The sequence below is a fragment of the Macaca nemestrina genome, chromosome 10 (genome assembly GCF_043159975.1).
Source record: "Macaca nemestrina isolate mMacNem1 chromosome 10, mMacNem.hap1, whole genome shotgun sequence".
NCBI lineage: Eukaryota > Metazoa > Chordata > Mammalia > Primates > Cercopithecidae > Macaca > Macaca nemestrina.
The window spans coordinates 24,385,921-24,410,362 of NC_092134.1; the positions used below are offsets into that span (position 1 = coordinate 24,385,921).

General features: G+C 46.6%; 1 protein-coding gene and 1 non-coding gene across 5 annotated transcripts in view; both read left to right on the forward strand.

Moving 5' to 3' along the window:
- Nucleotides 1-22,681, forward strand: part of SVO (SV2 related protein) — a 101,363-nt gene extending 78,682 nt beyond the window's left edge. Inside the window, exons 12-16 of one of the 4 annotated variants that reach the window (XM_011770115.3) lie at nt 10,833-10,940; nt 13,852-13,963; nt 15,416-15,497; nt 17,657-17,746; nt 20,807-22,681. In XM_011770115.3, the coding sequence (XP_011768417.1) occupies nt 10,833-10,940; nt 13,852-13,963; nt 15,416-15,497; nt 17,657-17,746; nt 20,807-21,013 (599 nt within the window). In that variant the 3' untranslated portion in view covers nt 21,014-22,681. The remainder of the gene's footprint in view (nt 1-10,832; nt 10,941-13,851; nt 13,964-15,415; nt 15,498-17,656; nt 17,747-20,806) is intronic. The other 3 variants (XM_011770133.2, XM_024798101.2, XM_011770125.3) reach the window with 3 other exon arrangements.
- Nucleotides 6,800-6,906, forward strand: LOC112423338 (U6 spliceosomal RNA). Its single transcript, XR_003013789.1, has one exon. It is a non-coding gene; the product is annotated as a U6 spliceosomal RNA (small nuclear RNA).
- Nucleotides 22,682-24,442: the final 1,761 nt, after the last annotated feature.

A 24,442-nucleotide genomic window follows, 5' to 3' on the forward strand; every position in this document is an offset into this window, starting at 1 on the left:
GGAGTGCAGTGGCACAATCATGGCTCACTGCAGCCTCCACCTCCTGGGCTCAAGAGATCCTCATACCTTATCCCCCCAAGTAGCTGGGACTACAGGTGCAAAAAGAAATAGCATGTTAGTTAAATTTATCTATTTATTTATTCATAGAAAAGAGGCTGAAAAGTTGCAGGCCAAGCGCGGTGGCTCATGCCTGTAGTCTCCGCACTTTAGGAGGCCGAGGCAGGCAGATTATCTGAGGCCAGGAGTTCGAGACCAGCCTGGCCAACATGACAAAACCCCGTCTACACTAAAAATACAAAAATTAGCTGGGTGTGGTGGTATGTGTCTGTAATCCCAGCTACTGAGGAGGCTGAGGCAGGAGAATTGCTTGGACTCAGGAGGTGGAGGTTGCAGTGAGCAGAGATCATACCACTGCACTCCAGCCTGGGTGACAGAGTGAGATTCCATTTAAAAAAAAAAAAAGAAATATGTTTGGGAGTAAAATATTTTGATTTCCTTCAGGGTCTGCTGTCTGTCGAGTGATGTTCTACTAGAGTCAAGTTGGACTTTGGTATCTGATTGCCACGAAGAGTCTGTTTTGTTAGTCTTACGATCTTTGTTTTAATGTTAATGCTGGTCAGTTGTGCCTAAACCCTAAAAGGGAGGGGGTATAAGAAGGAGGTATGTCTGAACCTCCTTCCTATTATGGCCGGAATTCAGCTTTTCAGGTTTCTCTGGGGTCCCCTTGGCCAAGAAGGGATCCGTTCAGCAGATTGGGAGCTTAGGATTTCATTTTTGGTTTGCAGTTGAGTTATTCTTAGCTGATTTCAGTTTGCTCACCTAGGACCCACAACATTGGCGCTGTCTCAGACGAATGGCCTCTCAGTTAACTTTTTCTAATAGCATTTCTTTTTCTTTTTTTTTTTTTTTCGAGACAAGGTCTTGCTTTGTTACCCAGGCTGGAGAGCAGTAGTGTGAACATAGCTCACTGCAACCTTGACCTCCTGGGCCTAATAGTATTTTTTTTTTTTTTTTTTTTTTTTTTGAGATGGAGTCTCACTCTGTCTCCCGGGCTGGAGTGCAGTGGCCGGATCTCAGCTCACTGCAAGCTCCCGGGTTTACGCCATTCTCCTGCCTCAGCCTCCCAAGTAACTGGGATTACAGGCGCCTGCCATCTCGCCCGGCTAGTTTTTTGTATTTTTTAGTAGAGACGGGGTTTCACCGTGTTCGCCAGGATGGTCTCGATCTCCTGACCTCGTGATCCACCCGTCTCGGCCTCCCAAAGTGCTGGGATTACAGGCTTGAGCCACCGCGCCCGGCCGGGCCTAATAGTATTTTAAGGTGAAAATTTAATGTAGGTTAAAATTATGGCTGGGTATGGTGTCTCACACCCATAATCCTAGTGGTTTGGGAGGCAGAGGCAGGAGGATCACTTGAGGCCAGGAGTTCAAGAACAGCCTGGACAACATGGTAAGACCCTGTTTCTACAAAAAATTTTAAAAATTAGCTGGGTATGGTGGTGTGCGCCTGTAGTCCTAGCTACTAGTTGGGAGGCTGAGGCAGAAGGATTGCCTGAGCCCAGGAGTTCCAGGCTGCAGTGAGCCGTGATTGAGCCTCGGCAATCCAGCCTGGGTGACAGAGTGAGACTCTGTGTGTGAAAAATAAAAATAAATAAATAAAATTTTCATCTCAAATCCCCTAAAGAGCCCTCACGAAGTATAGGACTCAGAGCTTTATGAATGTGATCCTGTGCAATAATTCTAATGTGCACATTAAGTTTGAGGACCAAGTTGGCTCTCCACCATGGCCACATAACAGACTCACCCGGGAAGCTTTTAAACAATTCCCAGACCCGTTTAATCAGGACTTGGGAGGGCAGGTGGAGCCCAAGCATTAGTGAGTTTTAAAAGCTCCCAGGTGATTCTATTGTGCAGCTGGAGGTGGGAACCACTGGACAAAAAGAAACAAACGCAAAGGAAAGTCTATATGCCTTTTCATGCCTGTGCTTTTAAGCCATTCTGACTTTTAAGATAACACTAAATTCTCAGCATTGAACTCAGGTTAGAGAATAAAAGAATCAAGGTCCTGCTTGTGTTCGGGGTTTGCCCAATTATCTTTTATATTAGGCCTCTACAATCATAGCAAATAGTTTTGTTTATTGGTGTAAGGATTGAGTGAGGTAGTGGAGTCCCATCTCGCTGCGGGATTGTGGGAGAGTCTATGTTAAATGTTTGCTGATGTGCTTCGATTGTAGAGTCAATCATAGGGTTTGGTATTGATTGAGCACAGATTGCATCTCCTAAGAGCAGAATGCTTAAGCTAAGCATCCTAGTGCTTAAACTAAGGATTCAGGGGAATGTTGTGAAATGGGGGTTAGCAACCTTTTTCTATAAAAGGTCAGGTAGTAAATATTTTAGGCTTTGCAGGCCACACAGCTCTGTTGTTTGTAGCAGGACAATGGTGGACGGTATGTTGTTAAATTACGTCTAACCTAAAGCTGCCTCCTTGCATATTTTAAGTTCAGTCTAAAGGTTTCTCCATTCATAGTGAACTGTAACCTAACTGATGTGTGAACAGACTGTAGTCTACTCTTGTGCCAATTGCTGATTTCTGCCCCTCAAAAGCAGTCAACTGGCCAGGCATGGTGGCTCATGCCTGTAATCCCAGGACTTTGGGAGCCGAGGTGGGAGGATCACCTGAGGTCAGGAGTTCAAGACCAGCCTCGCCAATATGGCGAAACCCCATCTCTACTAAAAATACAAAAATTACCCGAGCGTGGTGGCACGCGCCTATAATCCCAGCTACTCGGGAAGCTAAGGCAGAATTGCTTGACTGGGGAGGCAGAGGGCGCAGTGAGCTGAGATGGCGCCACTGCACTCCAGCCTGGGCAACAGAGCAAGGTTCTGTCTTAAAAAAAAAAAAAAAAAAAAAAAAAGCAATCAACTGTTCAAACTCTATTCAAATAAGGCAAACACTGAGCTATAACCAGTCCAGCAGTTTCTGTATCTCACTTCCGTTTTCTGTCACTTTCCTGTTTCTGTCCATAAACCTTTGAACACTTGGCAGCACCAGTCTGTCTCTGACCCTATTCTGGCTTGGGGGATGCCTGATTCATGATTTACTCTTTGTTCAATTAAACTCTGTTACATTTAATTTATCCAAGGTCTTTCTCTTAAAAATATAAATGAACAAGCATTGCTTGTGTTTCCATGCAAATTTGAATTTTGTGTCATTTTTATGCCTCGTTATTTCTTCTTCTTTTAATTTCTAAAAATCATTTGAAAAAACATTTTTAGCACATAGGTCAGGAAAAACAGGCAAGGGACCAGATTCAGCCAGAGTTTGCTGACCCCTGTTGAAAAGCTCTCTCTTATACCTGGGCATGAAAGTAAAACTGTAGAACAAGCCCACAGCTGGAAATTAGGAGACCTGGGTTCCAGCACCAAGTACCTGTGTCACTTTGGGCAAGTCATTTACTTAGTATGTATTTTCTACATGCCAGGTACTGGTCTATGTGTCAGTGTCCAAGAAAGCCAGAGCTGGACAGAAGTGAAGGAAAATGTCATTTAGTAACAATTGCAATAGGAGAAGATGACCTCAGTATAGAACTGGGCTCCTTTCTGTATACGCAAGTATTCAAAGTGGGGATTTATAGCCAGAGAGCAGGGTGGGGGAGTGAGATGGAGAATGGAAAATTACTAAGAGGAAATGTCAAGGATAAGATGGTTTCTGGTTAAACTGACTTGATAGGATTATTGCTGGGCCGGGCTCACACCTGTAATTCCAGCACTTTGGGAGGCAAAAGGGGGAGGATTGCTTATACTCAGAAGTTCGAGACCAGCCTGGGCAACATAGTGAGACCCCATCTGTACAAAATGTAGAAAAATTAGCATGCCTGTGGTCCCAGCTACTTAGGAGGTTGAGGCAGGCGAGTCTCCTGGGCCCGGGTAAGTCAAAGCTGCAGTGAGCTGTGATCACACCACTGCATTCCAGCCTGGGCAACAGAGCGAGGCCCTGTCTCTAAAATAAATAAATAAATAAATAGGTTTATTGCTAAAGGCAAGTATGGGGAGGAAGCATATCTTTCCTTCTATTCATCCTGGTTTTATGACTGAGGCCTGTATAATGAAAGACAGATTAAGAAAAGCATACGAACGTATTTCATCTAAGTTTGATGTGGCATAGGAGCCTTCATAAGGACATGAAGACCTGGAGAAATGGTTAAGCCTGAGTATTTTTGTGCTAGATTTGATGAACAGTGGAGAGTCGTAGAGAAATATGACAGGATGAAGAGTGTGACCTAGTGGTAACAAACTGGGGGAAGGTCAGCAAGCCCTGTTCAGATTCTTTTCTGTCTGTGTGTCTTTGGAGATAAGGGTGTTCTTCTTCTCTGGGTATAGGCAGGGCACCTCTCACCTGAAGGTTTTATGATCTGCTTCGAAACAAAGTCATAAAATTGCTGCGCATGATGGCTCATGCCTGTAATCTCAGCACTCTGAGAGGTTGAGGCGGGCAGATTTCTTGAACTCAGGAGTTCGAGACCAGCCTGGGCAACATATTGAAACCCTGTCTCTATCAAAACTACAAAAACTGAGCCGAGCATGGTGGCATTCATCTGTGGTCCCAGCTACTTGGGAGGCTGAACTGGAGGATCGCTTGAGCCTGAGAAGCGGAGGTTGCAGTGAGACGAGATTGCACCTCTGCACTCTAGCCTGGGTGACAGAGTGAGACTCTGTCTCAAAAAAAAAAAAAGCCAGAAAATCCGTCTGGGTTTTATGACCTGCTTCAGGGGTGAGGGGCAAAGGAAGGTGAGAGGCCCCTTCTCCACATGCTGTTTCTCCAATTATTTTGGATTAAAATATTCAATATGCCAAGGTGCTACATTTGGGGGTTGGCGTGTCCTGAACCCCATCACAGGCCAGGGTGATAAAATATCAAGGGTGGGGGGTGAGGAATTGAATCAAAAATATCAAAGGTGTGCATTTTCGCTAGACTGATTCAGCAGTATCTTGTCAAAACTAGATAGAGTCCAAGGGTGAGGATGAATTTTTTAAGACTCAGAGGAGCCTGACAAAAGTTTGGTTAAAAGGGCGGCGGGGGCAGGGGGAGGGTGCGGGGTTTGGCTGCGCCCGGTGGTTCACACCTGTAATCCCAGCACTTTGGGAGGCCGAGGCAGGTGGACCACTTGAGGTCAGGAGTTTGAGACCAGCCCGGCCCACTTGAGGTCAGGAGTTCGAGACTAGCCTGGCCAAAATGGTAAAACCCATCTCTACTAAAATACAAAAAGTAGCCAGGCTCAGTGGCATGTGCCTGTAATTCCAGCTACTTGGGAGGCCGAGGCAGGAGAACTGCTTCTAGCCAGGAGGCGGAGGTTGCAGTGAGCCGAGATTGCACCACTGCTCTCCAACCTGGGCGACAGTGTGAGACTCTCTCTCTCAGAAAAAGAGTTTTTATCAGCTGAGCATGGTGGCTCATGCCTTTAATCCCAGCACTTTGGGAGGCCGAGGCAGGTGAATCACTTGAGCTCAGGAGTTCAAGACCGGCCTGGGCAACATGATAAGACTCCATCCCTATAAAAAGTACAAAAAAATAGCCTGACGAAGTGGCGACGTGTGCCTGTGGTCCCAGCTACTCAGGAGGCTAAAGTGGGAGGATCACTTGAGCCTGCAGGGGTGGAGGGTTGCAGTGAGTGAAAATTGTGCCGCTGCATAATCCTGCTCCAGCCTGGGCAACAGAGTGAGACCCTCTCTCAAAAAAAAAAAAAAAAAAAAAAAAGACAGAGAGTCTTTGTCATTAGAATACGTCAGTGAATTCTAACAATAAAAGACAAATATTTCTGTCATGTGGGCTTATATTTGGGGGGAAGGGGAGACAATAGCATAATGAGAAATTATATAGTATATTACAAGGTGATAGATGAGTTAAAGGAAAAATTCTAAATGAAAGGTAAAATCATGCCTCTCATACAAATACAAAATTAGTACATGACAAAGATTTCAATTAACTCATTAATTAATAAATGAATCAATTAAGAATTACTAAAAGTCTGAGTTTGACCTACTTGCAAGCTGACTAGTTAGCCTTTCACAGTTCCCACAGGTGCTAGCAGAAGACACAACACTCCCGGGTCAGAGACAAAGGACCATATTACTCATAGCAATTGCAGTAGCCAGGGTATCAGCATTTTCCTACACCAGTTCCTTAAGTCCCCAATCCCCCAGGGTAACATGAAGAGGGGCAGGCAATACCTACAAAAGTATTGAGCTGTGTAACAAGAGAAGAACCTGAGCTTAGGGAACCCCAATCTTTTATACTAGACAGTAAGCATGTCTGTCCTTTGCTCCAGAGAGAGACATTCTATCTTTGAAAACCATAAGCAAACTACTCTTTGTGCCAAAGGGAGACATTCTCTTTCTTCCAAGGCTGTTTGCTAGACAAATATCCTTGAAAATATAGTCCAGAACAAAGGTAATCAGTGCCTCTACTCAAAACATGCAGAAATGTCAGAGACCCAAAGAGAATTGTCTACTGACACCAGTAAGAGGGTACAACTGGTTCAAAGGAGAAGTCAAAGCAAATACATATACAGGCACTCAGAAATGCTGAAATGAATTTACAATTAGAGGCAAAACTGGTCAATATATATAGGGCAGCCAATTGCATCACCACCACGCTCTATTTGCATTTCTATGTATTAATAAAAGAATCATTTACATTACTATCATTTTTCTACAGCATAGCTCAAAGACAATGACAGGTGAAGATAACCTATAAAGGTATAACTACAAGACATTTTTGCCCATTTCAAAGTCTTTCACACACGCTCACTTCAGCAGCACATATACTAAAAGTAGAACAATACAGAGAAAATTAGCATGGACCCCACACAAGGATTGCATGCAAATTCATGAAGCGTTCCATATTTTTGTGGATTGGATTAAGAAAATATGGTACCTGTACACCATGAAATACTACACAGCCACAAAAAAGAACAAAATCATACCTTTGCAGCAGCATGGAGGCAGCTGGAGGTCATTACCCTAAGCAAGTTAACACAAGAACAGAAAACCAAATACGACATGTTCTTACTTTTAAGTGGGAGCTAAACATTGGGCACTCGTGAACATAAAGATGGCAACAAGCCCAGGTGTGGTGGCTCACCAGCAACTGGGAGGCTGAGGAGGGAGGATTGTTTGAGGCCAGGAGTTCGAGACCAACCTGGGCAATATGGCAAATCCCCATCTCTACAAAAAATACAATAATTAGCTGGGCCTGGTGGTGTGTGCCTGTGGTCCCAGCTATTCAGAAGGCTGAGGTGGGAGGATTGGTTGAGCCCAGGAGTTCAAGGCTTCAGTGAGCAGTGATTGTGCCACTGCACTCTAGCCTGGGTGACAAAGTGAGACCCTGTCTGAAAAAAAAAAAAAAAAAAAAAGGTCAGGAATGTAGGGCAGAGAAAGGGGCAGTGGTTAGAGTTAAGTTTTAAATAGGATGGCCTCAACGAGAAGGTGAAATTCAAAGAAAGACTTGAAGGAAGTGAGGACATTCATCATGGGGAGGGATAAAGGGCAATCCAGGAAGAGAGAGCAGCCAGTGAGAAGATACTGAGGCAGGTGCATGCCTTACTTGCCAAAGGAACAGCAAGGAGACCAGTGTGCTGGAGTAGAGTGAGTGGAGCAACAGAGGAAGAAGTAGAAGGTGGGATCAAAGATGTGTTGACTGCCAGATAATATAGGGCCTTAGAAATGTTTGAAGGACTTTGGCTTTTACTGTGTGTGTCATGGGAGGTCACTGCAGAGTTTTAAGCAGAGGAATGACAGTGATTTGACTTAGGTTTAAAAAGGATCCCTTTGACTGACGTGTTGGAAATAGACTATGGCTGGGTGGGGTGGTCAGGGGAGAAAGTGATACAAGCATAGAAGCAGATAGACTAGTTGGAAGGTTATTTTGGTAATCCACATGAGAGAGGATGGTTGATCATGACTCAGACCAAGATGGCAGCAGTATTACTGAACCGAACCTAGGTCTGCTCACCCAGCACGGTAAAGCCAAACATCTATACTGAAGTTTGCAGTGGGAGAAAGGAGGACGTTTATTTGCAGGGTGCCAAGCAAGGAGAAACAGGCAGTTCACACTGAAGATCCACCTCCTGGATGGCTTACAAGCAAGGGTTTTTAAAGGCAGGGGTACATTTTAGGAAAGTAGAAGTTACAGACAAAATCATAGGTCAATCCATGGAAACTATACCTTGGTTTGGACCCTGAAATTGGGATATCTTGAAGATCAGGGGGCCTTACAGGTGGATTTAGAGATTCTTTGATTTGTAATTGGTAAAAAAAAAAAAAGGGAGGCTTTTTCAAAAACTTGAGGTCAGCAGGAAGGAATGTTAAGGTTTGGCCTTTGGGCGTGACTCTCTCTAGGCCCCTCAGGAAAAGATTTATAATCAAGGTCAGTGGTCAGAGCTGGGTCCTCAGTTCTCCCTTATCTGAGGTCTAGTCGGTGGTGGTCAGCATTTTCCATTTCGTGGGTTCCGGGTTTCTGAAACCAACTCAGAGACATATATTAAGATGTTATCTTGGCCGGGCGCGGTGGCTCAAGCCTGTAATCCCAGCACTTTGGGAGGCCGAGACGGGCGGATCACGAGGTCAGGAGATCAAGACCATCCTGGCTAACATGGTGAAACCCCATCTCTACTAAAAAATACAAAAAAAAAACTAGCCGGGCGAAGTGGCGGGCGCCTGTGGTCCCAGCTACTCGGGAGGCTGAGGCAGGAGAATGGCGTAAACCCGGGAGGCGGAGCTTGCAGTGAGCTGAGATCCGGCCACTGCACTCCAGCCTGGGCGACAGAGCCAGACTCAGTCTCAAAAAAAAAAAAAAAAAAAAAGATGTTATCTTTAGTTTCCATAGGGAACCAAACATCTGTGGCTCTAACCTCCTTGGGTGGCTATTATTTTAAGGTATTTTTACCTTCCTGTTTATTAAGTTATTCAGTTACTTCTCAAGGCTAGCTATGTGCCTGGTATTTCTCTTGAAGAGACTCAAGATTTTCCTTTATTTCCATGTTTGTGGTGGGGGTGGGCAGAAGCCTCCTGAGATGTGGTCCCTGCTCTGTCTCAGCAGTGACGAGATGTGGCCAATCCTCTTCTAATGTATTTTCAAGGTTGAACAGCTGATGAGTTGTCCATAGGGTTTAATAAAAAAAGAAGAGTCAAGGACGCCTCCAGGACTTTCTGTCTGAGCAACTGGAAGGATGGAGATGCCACACCTGAGATGGGGAAGGTGTAGGTGGAGCAACTTTGGGGGACACTCACCCTCTTTGAGTCTTACCTGTTAAACGGCTGGTTCAGATAGGGTGTATGAATCAATTTTGACTGCTATAACAAAATACCTTAGACTGGGTGACTTAGAAAGAACGGAAATTTATTTATGTTGGTCCTATCAAGGCGCTTTACATTCAGTGTCTGGTGAGAGCTCTCTGCTTTATAGACAACATCTTCTTGTGGCATCCTCACATGATAAAAGGGGCAAACACTGTGTCCTCAGATGGCATAAGGGCTGGGGAGCTCCCTTCAACCATTTTAATGAGGACACTAATCCCATTCATGACGGAAGAGGCTTCTTGACTTAATCACTTCCCCAAAGTCCCTATCTCTCAATACCAACACAATGGAGATTAGGTTTCAACATGAATTTTGGAGGGACACATTTCAGACCATTGCACCTCTATCTTTAGGACATTAGTCCCATAGTTTGAGAGTAAAGCAAGGTCAGGAAGGGAGCAATGTAGCATTCATCCTTCTTTATTAACTCTGCCTGGACCAGGGATGAGATCTTGTTTCCATTACCTCTTTGGCCACTGGGTTCCACTCCAACTCGCTTTCAATAAAAAGGTTAGGGGTAGATGGTGAGGGACAGGAACAGGTGGTAAGCATGTGTTAGTTATCTATTGCTGCATAACAGCATTACCACAAACTCCTGATGTACAGAAACTATGAGATGATAAATGTGTATTGTTTCTTAGTGACCTGAGACAACACACACCTATCATCTCATAGCTTCTGTAGGTCAGGAGTCTGGACACAACTTAGCAGGGTCCTTTGCCAGGCTGCAATCAAGGCATAGCCAGGACTGGATGACTGGGTTCTCATCTGGAAGCTCGGCTGTGGAAAGACCTACCACCCCACCTATGTTGGTTGTTGGTAGCATTCAATTCCTTGTGGTTGTAGGACTGAGAGCTTCAGATTCTTGCTGGCTGTCTGCTGAGGCTGCCCTCAGCAACTAGAGGCTGCCCTCAGCTCCTTGTCACCACATAGACCACCCACATGGCCACTTGCTCCTTCACAGTCATCAAGGAAAAGCATAAGAGACAGTCCTGCATGATGGGCATTTCAGTCTTATGGAATGCAATCACATACATCCTATCACCTTTGCTGTACTAAATTGGCTAGAAGCAAGTGACAGGCCCCACCTACACCATCAAGGGGAGGGGATTACACAAGAATATGACTACCAGGAAGCGGGGATCATGGGGGCCACCCTAGAGTCTGTCTGCCACTAAGGTGCCTACTACGTGCCAATTCTGGGCTAAGCACATTCATACGCATAGCCCACTTTCATTCTCTCCCTTTGCATGGTGCTTTTATTTGCCCCAGTTTTATGAGGAAACTCACACTTAGAGATATGAAGCTGGAGCACTGCTGCTTGGTATTCAAACCTGAATATGTCTGTCTCTGAGTCTGGGCTCTTTCTATGGCATCTAAACTGGATCATCCCAGGGAAGGAGGTATGGGGATCAGGAAGGTGCGATTCCAGACTCTGTATATGACTCCCCCTCTCTTTCTGTCTCCCAACCCCAGTCTCCAGTCGTAAGAAGGCAGTAGAGGCAAAATGCAGCCTGGCCTGCGAGTACCTGAGTGAGGAGGATTACATGGACTTACTGTGGACCACCCTCTCTGAGTTTCCAGGTGAGGGACCTGTGCAAGGTGAAGCTGTGTCAGGCAAGCCTGGGAATATGGCAGTTGTTCAGCCAGTGGCTCTGTCTGCTCTACCTGGAAGAAAATCCCATTTTTAGTCAGCAAGGGACTTTGTTTTTCAATTGTTAACTATAAGTTGTCAAGAACTGTGAAGGGGCTGAGATGTTACCCTACTTGAAGGCTGTCAAGTTAAGCTGCCCAGTTTCATGCGTGCTGGTGGAAGACATGAGACTTCTGGGTCAGAGACAAAAGACTATTATAGCAAGCAGCTTGAGTAATACCTTGGTGACTGTTTCCCTTGCCCCCAAGTCCCACAGGGATGATGAGGAGGGACCCAGGTGGAGGCTACACATGCAATGGACTTACAGCACAGCTGGGGAACCCCAAGCTTAGGCAACCCAAATATTTTATAATGGCCTGCCAGAAACCTCCCTAAGGGAGACATCATCTTTATTATATTGGACAATAAGCAAACCTGCCCTTTGCTCCAGAGGGAAACAGTATCTGTATCTTCCAAGGTTGTTTGCTATACAAACAACTCTGACATGGTAGCCTGGACCAAAAGGGCAGCTGGTTCCTCTGCTCATAAGATGTGTAGAAATATGAGAAACCCATGGAGAATCATCCTCCAACACTAGGCACACTGGAAAGGAACAGTAGAGTGTCAAAAATCCAGACAAGCATGTGATGCAAAGGTGATCTATCTTTTTTTTTCTTTTAAGAGGAATAATTATTACAACTACAATAACATCTAGTACTTATTGAGCACCTATTGTATGCCAAGGCCTGTGTTAAATGTCTTACAGATGCAATCTCATTTAATCTTGTGAAGTCGTTTAGTTATTCCCATTTTACAACTGAAGAAACTGAGGCTCAGAGTGGTGACATAATTTGCCCAGTGTAGCAGAAACTGTTCCCGCAACTTGCAACTGCCAGGATTATGTGCCTGAAGACTATCTCAGAAGGAATGAGAAGTCTCTGTATCTAAAGCAGGCAAGGCAGCTGGAAGTGCCAAGGAGTTAGCACCTGGGAGCAGCCTTTGAACAATACTGTGGGATTTGGTGGACAAATACCCCAGCGTTCTTGCCCATCAGCAGGAAAACTCCAAGGCACATGTTCTACGCTGGCTTTTGAGTCCCCCAGTGGAATTCAGCTCCAATTGCCCACAGTAATAACTTGCTTGGTACCCACCTTTTGTTAGTTGCATTCCCTTCCCAAATTTACTTCCCCAGTCTCCTGCTGGTCCTTTCTTGGATTACTTCCCAAGTCGATGCCTTGCACTGGCATCCTTGTCCCAGGGGTAGGTTCTGGGAAAACCCAGCTACGATACTGAGTACTCCACAGCAGGCAGCACTGAGAGCTGTGCTCCCACCCTAGAATTCATAGTCTTCAGTCCCATACTACACTGTCTGTCTTTCCTCTAAAACCCTTTCCCCACATAGCTTAGTAGGTAAGAACCAAGGCTCAGAAGTTAAACTCAGCATTTGCAATCTCCATTTCTGTGACTTTAAGAAAGTCACATTACGTGACATTTCTGTAACTGGAAGCAGTCACCATTTCTGTGATTTTACCTCTCTGAAACTCAGATTCTTCTTTCTTTATTTGCTATGTGTATTGTTTTATTTGATTTTGTTCACTGATGTGTCCCAACCTCCTAGAACAGTTCCTGACACACAGTAGGCTCTCCTTGGCTGAATAACTGTGGAAAAATGCTATTTGATAAATTAATAGCATTTATTTTAGAGGATCGTTCTGATGACTAAACAAGATTATGGATGTAAAAATGGGGCCGGGTGTGGTTGCTCACACCTGTAATCCCGGAGATTTGGGAGGCCAAGGCGGGCAGATCACCTGAGGTCAGGAGTTCGAGAGCAGCCTGGCCAACATGGTGAAACCCCATCTCTACTAAAACTACAAAAGTTAGCTGGGCATAATAGCGTGCATCTGTAGTCCCAGCTACTCAGGAGGCTGAGGCACAAGAATCGCTTGAACCCAGGAGGCAGAGATTGCAATAAGCTGATATCGCACGTACCACTGTACCCAAGCCTGGGTGACAGAGCAAGGCTCTGTCTCGGAAAAAAAAAAAAAAAAGATGTAAAAATACTTAGCTTAAATTCAATTATTATTATTACTAATAAGCACTATGCTATACTGCCTCTACTGAGGTAGAATGTGTTGTTTTTTAGGCTCATTTATAGATGAAGAAAATGAGGCTCAGAGAAGGTAAGGGGCTAGTCCAAGACCACATGGCAAGTTAAAGGCAAAATGAGGCATTAGAACCCAGGCATTCTGTTCCCTGGATTCAGTGAATGCCACCATTCAGGCTCCTGATGGTGCCTGGGTTAGTTTTCTATTGCCAGGTAACAAATCATCCTGAAAATGTAGTGGCTTAAAACAATGCACACTTATGATCTCACAGTTGCTGTGGCTTCTCTGGGTGTTCTACTTCAGCATATTTCATGTGACTGACTGCAATCAAGGCATTGGCCCAGGGTCTGTAGTCTCATCTGAAAGCTCAGCTGGGGCAGGATCCACTCCCATGCTTACTCACGTGGTTGCTGGCAAGATTCCATTCCTTGAAGGTTTTTGCACTGAGGGCCTCAGTTCCTTGCCGGCTGTTGGCCAGAGGCTACCTTCAGTTCCTTGCCAGTTGGCCTTCTCCATTAAAGCAAATACATGAGAAGGGCCAGGGAGAGAAAACACCAAGATAGAAGTCACAGTCTTTTATCACCTGACCTCACAAGTGACATCTTATCACTTCTGCTGTCTTCTAGTCATTAGAAGTCAGTCACTAGGTCTAGTCCACCCTCCAGGGGAGGGGATGGTACAGGCTGTACTACCAGGGTGGAGGGCATTGGGAATCACGTCAGAAGCTGCCTATCTCTCCCCACTCCCCTTCCAGGTGTCCTTGTGACTCTGTGGATTATTGACCGCCTGGGGCGCAAGAAGACCATGGCCCTGTGCTTCGTCATCTTCTCCTTCTGTAGCCTCCTGCTGTTTATCTGTGTTGGAAGGTAGGCGATCTGCAGGCCTAGGTGTGAGTATGGGCACAGGTGGAGGTGCGGGTGCAGGTGTGGGTGCAGGCCCAGGTAGAGGTGCAGGCCAGATGTTAGTGTAAGCCCAGGTGGAGGTGCAGGCCCAAGTGTGGGTGTAGGTGTGTGTATGGCTACAGGTACAGGTGTGAGTGCAGGTGTTGGTGTATGCCCAGGTATAGATGCAGACTCAGGTGTGTGTATAGACCCAAGTGTGGGCACAGGTGTGGGTGCAGGCCCAGGTATGGGTGCAGGTGTGGTGCAGGCCCAGGTGTGGGTATAGGCCCAAGTGTGGGTGCAGGTGTAGGTGCAGGCCCAGGTGTGGGTGTAGGTGTGGGTACAGGCCCAGGTGTGGGTATAAGCCCAAGTGTAGGTACAGGTGTGGGTGAGGCTCAGGTGTGGGTATTGGCCCAAGTATGGGTGCAGGTGTGGGTGCAGGTGGGGGTGCAGACCCAGGTGTGAGTGTAGGCCCAAGTGTGGGTGTAGGTGTGTGTGCTGGCCCAGGTGTGGGTGTAGGCCCAAGTGTGGGTACAAGTGGGGGTGCCGGTGTCAGTGCAGGCCCAGGAGTGGGTGCAGAAACAGGCAAAGGTACAGGTGCTCACTAGGACTGAGGCTCATGGCTGCCTCACAACTGGATAAAAGATCAGGCCTAGGGAGGGGCCTCTGATGGGGGTTGTAGTCAGGGGGGAACTTTGGCTCCAGTTTTGCTCTAATGATGCCAAATTTAGACTTTTGATATCATCTCCCAGTGGGATCATAAATGTAGCTATTTATGTATATGTTAAAACTGTTAACTTGTTCAATAGAAATATTTCAAATAGGCCCTGTTTTGTAATCCCATTTTAACATTTCTCCATTTTTCCATTTGCCAAGAACCTCAAAATATGGAAATGGCTTATGCCTCTCTTGATCTCTAAGAGGCCCCAGACCATACCCAATGAGGAATCTGGAGGCCACCTCCTGGTCTGAGGAAGGTTGGGAGATGTAGCTTCGACCCTGAAATGTTGGTGTTCTGGAACATTTATGGGAACAATGGGACAGAGGGTTGGGATCAGAATTATCCTAAGAATACTGAATAGTGGTTTACTTTCCCCAGCTCAGCTGGCCCCTGGCTCAATTCCTGCTCCGCCCCCAGCCAAGTTCCTGTCTGAGCTTTCCACTATTTATGTCACTTCTCCCTAATCTTGTGCCCATCCTGGGCACCACAGGTGTTCCCATCTCTCAGCCTGGTACTTTGAAGAATGACGAACTTACAAAAGCAGGACTGTCAAGATGATACTGAAATATGTGTGCCCACATGTCTGTATCAATGAGCATCAGGGAGGGGTAACCTTTGCCTAATGCTAGGGCATTGACACTGCCTGGGAAGATAGGACTATGCTGAAACAAGCAGACAGAAAGCAATGCCATCATCTGCCTTTATCCTCCTCCTAGAAATGTGCTCACTCTGTTACTCTTCATTGCAAGAGCGTTTATTTCTGGAGGCTTTCAAGCGGCATATGTTTACACACCTGAGGTAGGAGGGGTGTCTGGGAGCTGCTGGGAAATGGGCGGTGGTGGGAGAGTGGCTGTGGGGGATGCTCTGCTTCCAGAAACCATTAAAAAGAATGAGATGGTGGGCGCAGTGGCTCACGCCTGTAATCCCAACACTTTGGGAGGCCAAGGCGGGAGGATCACTTGAGCCTGGAAGTGTGAGACCAGCCTGAGCAACATAGCAAGACCCTCTCTCTAAAAAAGTAAAATAAAAATTAGCCAGGCTGTGGTGGTGCACACCTGTAGTTCCAGCTACTCAGAAGGCTGAGGCGGGAGGATCACTTAAGCCCAGGAGTTGAAGGCTGCAGTGAGCCATGATCATGCCACTGCACTCCAGCCTGGGCAACAGAGCAAGACCCTATCTCAAAAAAAAAAAAAAAGAACGATATGGATGTCTGTGTATTGATGTGGATAGGATTTTAAGACATACTACTGAATGGAAGAGGCAAATTGCAGAATAATATGTATGACATGATACCATTTATGTATTTTTAAAATACTGTATTTTCCATATGTTTATTTTTGAACATATCTGGGAAGATACATTCCAAAGATATCACTAATAGTAGGGTCCTATGGGGAGAATTTTCCCGGCAGAGGGAGTGGATCAAGAGAGAATTTAGGCATTTTGATTTTTTTACGAGGAGAATATATTTCTATATTGTTTATGTAATTGAGTGAATTGAAATATCATGTATAAATGCATATGGTATGAACTCAAAAAGTATGTGCTGAATAAGTAAGTGAATGAAGACATATGTGCTATATACAGTCCAGAAAAAGCTAGAGGAATATACATAAAAAATGGAACAAATCTCTTGAATGTTGAGAACCTCAATGAGTTTTATATTTTCCTCTTCATGTTTTTATTCTTTGCAAGCTTCCTACACTGAGCATTGCACTTGTTAAAACATGCTAGCTAATGTAACAGAGAACCCCCAAAGTGGAGTGTTTGACACAAGAGCAGCTTCTCACTTGCAAAAAGCCCAGGCCAGCCACAGTGGTTCACGCCTGTAAACCTAGCACTTTGGGAGGCCGAGGCGGGTGGATCGCTTGAGCTCAGGAGCTCAAGACCAACCTGGGTAACATGGTGAAACCCCATCCCTAAAAAACATACCAAAATTATCTGGGAGTGGTGGCACATGCCTGAGGTCCCAGCTACTCGGAGTGGGGCTGAGGTGGGAGGATCACCTGAGCCCGGGGAGGTTGAGGCTACAGTGAGCTGTGATTGTGCCATTGCACTCCAGCCTGAATGACAGAGTGAGACCCTGTCTCAAATAAGTAAATAAAAGAGTCCAATATGGGTGTTCTAGGTTGGGGGACAGCTTTCCTCCTTCAGTGATTTGGGGACCCAGGCTCCTCGCATTGTGTGCCTTTCTTATCCAGGGATCTTGCCCCAGGGGACATCTGGCAATGCCTGGCAATATTTTGGATTGTCATAAGGTGGCAGGGGGAGGCAGAAGTGCTACTGGTATCTCGTGGGTACAGGCCAGGATGCTGCTGAACATCCTACAGGGCACAGCAAACCCCACCCCATGACAAAGAATGAGCCATCCCAAAACGTCCATAGTGTTCAGGCTGAGAAGCCCTGGCTTAGGGCCATGGAGTCCTCCTCCCAGCCAGCAGACATGGGAAAGGAGAGGAGAAAACGCACCCTTCTTAATTACCTCGGCCTGGAAGATGCACAATCCCTTCTCACTTTGCCTAGGGAAGAAAGAGGCATGTGGCCTCTACTGGGTACAAGCTGAGAGACTGTAAACATTTCCATCTCTCTCTTTATGAAATCCCTTGAAAGCCGGTGACCCAGGCTTCAAGGTGAACTCATGAAAAGAAGGTGGAGAGCAACCCCTGAATTCTGAACTTGTGGCAGTTCCTGGTGGAGGAGTCTTTGGGGAGCCCCCCAGGATAGAGTGGACCGCTTTACTGGGTTCCCACCCACAGCTCAGCCTCTTGCCCTAGTTCTGAGTTGAACCTCCTGTGCCCTTTGGGGTGAGGATTCCTTTCCCTTAAGGGCGTAACCAACACTGGCGGGATTTGCCCTAACTTCAGGCCTGCCCCTGGGGTTGGTCCTATCAGCCTGGAGCTGGAGCGGTGGGAGGAACCTGAATGTCCCCATGCCCATATCCAGCTGCTGTGTTTCAGGTCTACCCCACGGCAACGCGGGCCCTTGGCCTGGGCACCTGCAGTGGCATGGCAAGAGTGGGTGCTCTCATCACTCCGTTCATTGCCCAGGTAGGTGACGCCCCCAAATACAGAGGGGTGGGAGGGTGACAAAACCCCATGCGCAGGAAGCAGTTACTACATGCCGACGGCCCCCAGAGCCCTCAGGGTGCATTTGCTCATTTTATCCTAACAACACACCCGAGGACAGAAGAAATATTGCCTGCAGATGAGAAAACAGAGGCTCAGGGGCTAAAATGACACGCCCAAGGCCATGCAGCTGGAAAGCAGACAATCCAGGAGTCAAACCCTCGTCTTCCCTGTGAAGAAAATCCTTGGGCTGCCATATGATTTGCTTAAAAAAAAATTTGGATGAAAACAAGTGGGCCACTGTGAGCAAATTAGTGCAAGAATAGAAAACCAAATATCGCATGTTCTCTTGGGAGCTAGACATTGAATACACATAGACATAAAAATAGGAGTAATGGACAGTGGGGACCACTAGACTGGGGAGGAAGGGTGGGAGTCATGGGCTGAAAAATCCACTTATTGGGTACTGTGCTCACTACCTGGGGGATGGGATCATTTGAACCCCAAACTTCAGCATCATGCAATATACCCGTGTAACAAACCTGCAGTGGACCCCTTAAACTATGATAAAAGTTGAATTTTTTTTTTTTGAGACGGAATCTCACTCTGTCACCCAGGATGGAATACAGTGGCGCGATCTCCGCTCACTGCGACCTCTGCCTCCCAGATTCAAGCGATTCTCCTGCCTCAGCCTTCCAAGTAGCTGGAATTACAGGCGCCTGCCACCACGCCCGGCTAATTTCTGTATTTTTAGTAGAGACGAGGTTTCACCACCTTGGCCAGGATGGTCTCCATCTCTTGACCTCGTGATCTGCTCGCCTCGGCCTCCCAAAGTGCTGGGATTGCAGACATGAGTCACTGTGCCTGGCCGAATTTTTTTTTTTTTTTTTTTTTTTTAACAAAAGGAAAGAAGGGTTGGGTGCTGTGTCTCATGCCCGTAATCCCAGCAGTTTCAGAGGCTGAGGTGGGCGGATCACTTCAGGTCAGTAGTTTGAGACCAGCCTGGCCAACATGGTGAAACCCCCATCTCTACTAAAAATACAAAAGTTAAGTAGGTGTGGTGGCCTGTAATTCCGGCTGAGGCACAAAAATTGCTTGAACCCAGGAGGCAGAGGTTGCAGTGAGCCAAGATTGCGCCATCTACACTCTGGCCTGGGTGATGGAGTGAGACCATGTCTCAAAAAGAAAAAAAAAAAAGGAAACAAAACAAGTACGCCGACACAATTTAGTGGAAAACAAATAAATATGCCAGTTCCTGCTTTTTGAATTAGATAATTAGACGTCACTGCAAAATTTTGCAACTCTTCGTGTGTCATGAAGCATTTGTATCTAGAGATCTTAGTAAGTCTTTCTGCTTTTTGAAAATCCAGGTTTTTTTCTGTTTGCATCACTTTTTTATTGAGGTAAACGTCACATAACAAAATTAACCATCTTAAAGGGAACAATTCAGTTGCATTCAGCACATTCACAGCGCTGGGCAACCACTGCTTCTATCTAGTTCCAAAACATTCTCATCACCCCAAAATAAACCCCTGGATCCACTAAGCAGTCACTCCTCATTCCCCACTTCCCCCAGGCTCCTGGCAACCACCCATCTGCTTTCTGTGGATTTGCCAAGTCTGAATATTTCAGAGAAACAGAATTTAAAGACATGTTTAGCCAAGTGTTTCGGTTCCACTTTGGTGCTGGCCATTGTGTGGCACTCCTAACTGATACTGGCTGAGAGCTCACCATGTGCCTGCACGGTGCCAGGTGCTCCCAGGTTCTTCTTCTTAGGAAGTGACATCACTCTACACCCATTTGGCAAATGAAAAAATGGGCTGGGTGCGGTGGCTCACAGCTGTAATCCTAGGAGTTTGGGAGGCCGAGGTGGGTGGATCATTTGAGGTCAGGAGTTCAAGACCAGTGTGGCCAACATGGTGAAACTCCGTCTCTACTAAAAATACAAAAAAATTAGGCAGGTGTGGTGGCTCGCGCTTGCAGTCCCAGCTACTCGGGAGGCTGAGGCAGAAAAATTGCTTGAACCCTGGAGTCGGAGGTTGCAGTGAGCTGAGATTACACCACTTACACCACTATACTCCAGCCTGGGAGACAGAGCGAGACTCCATCTCAAAAAAAAAAAAAAAAAAAAAGAAAAGAAAAGAAAATGGGACTCAGTTCCGCCATGTGGTTTGCCATATGCCAAAAGCTAGGAAGCTGGCACAGGCACTGCACTGTTCCAGAGGAGAGAAGAGTTATAAGGAGCCCAGACTCAAGCTTAGCAGACCCAAGTTCAAATCCCAGCCCCATCCTTATTATGTGTATGAACTTGGGTAGGAACCACTTATCCTCTTTGAGCCTCAGTTTTCTCCTTTGTAGAATGGGGATGAAGTACTTAGCTCATAGGGCTGTGGCATGACATCTGTGTTGGTCCATTTTGTGTTGCTTTAAAGGAATACCTGGTTGGGCACGGTGGCTCACACCTGTAATCTCAGCACTTTGGGAGGCCAAGGTGGGTGGATCACTTGAGGTCAGGAGTTCGAGACCAGCCTGCCCAACATGGAGAAACCCCGTCTCTACTAAAAATACAAAATTAGCCAGGCGTGGTGGCGCATGCCTGTAGTCCCAGTTACTTGGGAGGAGAATCGCTTGAACCTGGGAGATGGAGGTTGTGGTGAGGCAAGATTGCGCCATTGCACTCCAGCCTGGGCAACAAGAACAAAACTCCATCTCAAAAAAAAAAAAAGGATACTTGAGACCAGGTAATTTATGAAGAAAAGAGATTTATTTGACTCATGATTCTGCAGACTGTACAAGCATGGTACCAGCATCTGCTTGACTTCTGGTGAGGCCTCAGGAAGCTTTTACTCATGGAGGAAGGTGAAGGAGGGGCAGGCGTGTCACAAGGAGAGAGAGGGACAAAGAGGGAGAGGAGGGAATCACCAGATTCTTTTTAGCAACCAAGTATCATGAGAGGCCTGATGTTACTAATACTATTTGATGGTTGGCGCTGTCTGTGCTTCAGAAGGGATACATTCACCGACCCATGTTTCCTTCCCCTAGGTGATGCTGGAATCCTCTGTGTACCTGACTCTGGCAGTTTACAGTGGCTGCTGCCTCCTGGCTGCCCTGGCCTCCTGCTTTTTGCCCATCGAGACCAAAGGCCGAGGATTGCAGGAGTCCAGCCACCGGGAATGGGGCCAGGAGATGGTCGGCCGAGGAATGCACGGTGCAGGTGTTACCAGGTCGAACTCTGGCTCTCAGGAATAGTGACCGATGGGGGACTGTGCTGGTCTTTGAGGCTGCAGAGCTCGGGGGGCTGGCGGGCCCTAACCGGGGCACTGATTGTCACTGCCGACATCAAGAACTCACCCAAGAGTACGACCTGGACCAACAAGGTTTTATGTCTTGAATCAGTTTGCTCATCTTCATTGAGGTCCACCCAGGGATGGGGAGATACTTGCTCTAGGGGGTTCTCTGTATATGTGGTGAAAGGTTTGTTCATAACCTGTGGATCTACATGGGAAAACTACCCATATTAGGAGGGTCTGGTGATGCCAGCAACCAATCAGACACCACCCAGAGTCACCTGGCCACACCCTCAGTGAACAACCAAAAGATTTCTCTGTAGATACCGTCCAGGCTCAGGCCCATGTGACACCTGCTTTCCACCCACCAGACCTGTTCAGTAGGTTTCCCCCACACCCACCGACCCAGGCTTTCTTCTTTGAAACGACAGGTGATCTAGGTGTGATCTGAGCAGCTATTTCCTGACAGGGGCCCCCTGTTTGCCTCCCTAGAACCTGACCAGTGGATTCTCTGGCAGATGGACATGGTGCATTCAAACTGGAGCTACGTGCCCCCACCCAGCCCCCTTGGGAGTTGCCATTGTTGGCACCAAGAGATCCAGATGTGTCCCTGGGGACAGCTGGACTTGCACCAGGTGACCTCAGAATGCTGTTACCCCCTGGGAACTGAGGACTGAGGCCAAAGTGAATCAAGCTCAAGCCAGAGCAGGGGCCTCCCCTTCTGAGGCAGCGAAGGCCACGGTTCCAGCTTCTTTCCTGGCCCCCTCCTTGGTCAGGTTGAATGGTGACCTTTTTTTTTTTTTTTTTTTTTTTTTTTTGAGACAGAGTCTTGCTCTGTCGCCCAGGCGGGAGTGCAGTGGTGGAATCTCGGCTCACTGCAACTCTGCCTCCCGGGTTCAAGCAATTCTCCTGTCTCAGCCTCCCGAGTAGCTGGGATTACAGGTGCCCACCTGTACTTTTTTAGTAGAGACAGGGTTTCACCATGTTAGCCAGGCTGGTTTTGAACTCCTGACCTCAAGTGATCCACCTGCCTTGGCCTCCCACAGTGCTGGGATTACGGGTGTGAGCCACTGCACCCCGCCTGAATGATGACTCTTGAGGGGAAAAAGTTTACTCAGGTTGCAGGTACAAAATCCAAAATCCAGGGCTTTGGGTTTTGTGCATGGGTAGACAGCTGAATGGGCAGAGAAACCAAAAGGATGCTTCACCCACCATCTCGTCCCATGGGAATCAGGGGACCAGGATTCCCTGCTGTGAAGCTGCTCCTCTGTCCAGGGCCATCTTGGTCATTACCCAAAGGCAGCCCCTGGGGTTCCATTCATGGAGCCTGCTGTGGAGTGGAGAGAGGTGGGAGGACTCAGGTGTATGAAATGTATATATTTTCAAAGGAAGAGGAGGGAGGCCAATTGGTTTTGAGTTGGTCTCCGCAGGCGACATCACTTCCGGGATTTGGTTTACTGGAGCCTTTTTTCCCCATGGTGAAGGCAGGGGACCTAGACAAGGAGGGAAGAAGCTGGCAGATCCCATCAAAGGCCAGAACAGACTGACCTACTGCTTGAAGTAAACATTGCAAGGAAGCCAATTTGTGCGTTCATCTCTTATTAAAACATGTCAGTGATGGACATTGCAAGAGCCTAAGTTGATTCATTGTCATCATGTCCTAGTGACAGTCCAGCCTAACGGTCTTCCTACCTTTGTTCATCGAAATTCATCTCAATGCTTTAGTATGATAATCTCCTTTCCAATGAGTGGGGAAAGATGCACCGTTGGCCGCCAACATTGTGGCTGTGCCTGTTGGAAACAACACTTTCTTCTAATGGTGTGCAGGTCATGATGGGGGACTTCTTCCAGCTCAAGTTCTAGATCAACTGCAAACAATACTGTGTCTCTAAAATATGGGCTGCAGCCCCCTCGACCCAGGCAGTTGGAGAGGAGACAGCTTGGCAGATCTCTGTCTCTCTCTGACAACCACATTTCCTTGAACCACGCGTGGCTGTAGCTCTAATTATTTCCAGACAGCTGAGCTTTCCTGGGTAACACAGAACTTGTGCTTGTTTCTTTTGCCTTCCGGCCGGTCAGATGCTGCTGGATGATCATGTCCATTCCCTCACCCTAGAATAACCCAGTGGCGCTGGGGGCTAGGTGGGGATAGAGTACTTGGTGGGCAGGAATATTTCCCAGAGACTAGGGTAAAGGGGTTTACAATTGAGGGCTTTCTCTATTTGAGAAAGTGAAAGTTAAAAACTCTTGCTGGGCGCTATGGCTCACACCTGTAATCCCAGCACTTTGGGAGGCCGAGGCAGGCGGATCACAAGGTCAGGAGATCGAGACCATCCTGGCTAACATGGTAAAACCCCGTCTCTACTAAAAATTAAAAAAAAAAAAATTAGCCGGACATGGTGGCGGGTGCCTGTAGTCCCAGCTACTTGGGAGGCTGAGGCAGGAGAATGGCGTGAACCTGGGAGGCGGAGCTTGCAGTGAGCTGAGATTGCACCACTGTACTCCAGCCTGGGCGACAGAGCAAGACTCCATCTCAAAAACAAAACAAAACAAAAAACAACAACAAAAAAACCTCATTGCCTTCTAAATAGCCTGCCCTGTTCAAAAAATCAATATTATCAAATGATATAAGAGCTATCACAAAAGGCACCCCAACCTCTGAATACGTGAGACCTTTAGCTGAAGACATTTGCATCTAATTTTGAACAATCCTATTTAAAAAGCTCCTGTTTTCATTAATGGAAATGCCATGTTTCTCTCAGAGTTAGGAAAGATCTCAGAAAGTGGCAAAATATATTTAGTGTAGCCAGAGCTATGTATTTCTGTCTTTCTCTTACTTCAAGTATTCTGAAAAACATATAACAGACCTTGGTGGTGTTCACAATGGGATGAAACAGTATCTTAGGAATTGACTTTGAAATGAGTATGAATATTCATTGTTTTTAATATAATATTAAGCAACAGAAAGCCTTGAATGATGAGATCAAAAGTCTCCCCTGCCATTACTTGCAACGGCAAAAACTGCAATTACTTTTTTTTTTTGAGACGGAGTCTCAGCTCACTGCAACTCCACCTCCCAGGTTCAAGTGATTCTCCCGTCTCAGCCTCCCGAGTAGCTGGGATTACGGTGCCCAGCTTGACGCTTGGCTAATTTTTGTATTTTTAGTACAGACAGGTTTCACCATGTTGATCAGGTTGGTTTCAAACTCCTGACCTCAAGTGATCCGTCCACCTCAGCCTCCCAAATGCAATTACTTTTGCAACAACCTAATAACAGTAATCCCAGTCAATAGTTGCTTAAACCATTAGAACCAAAACCAGGCAGAGATCAGAGAAGGTTCAACATGTAACAATGTTATCAAGAACCCAGCTTCTTTATGCCTTTCCTTGT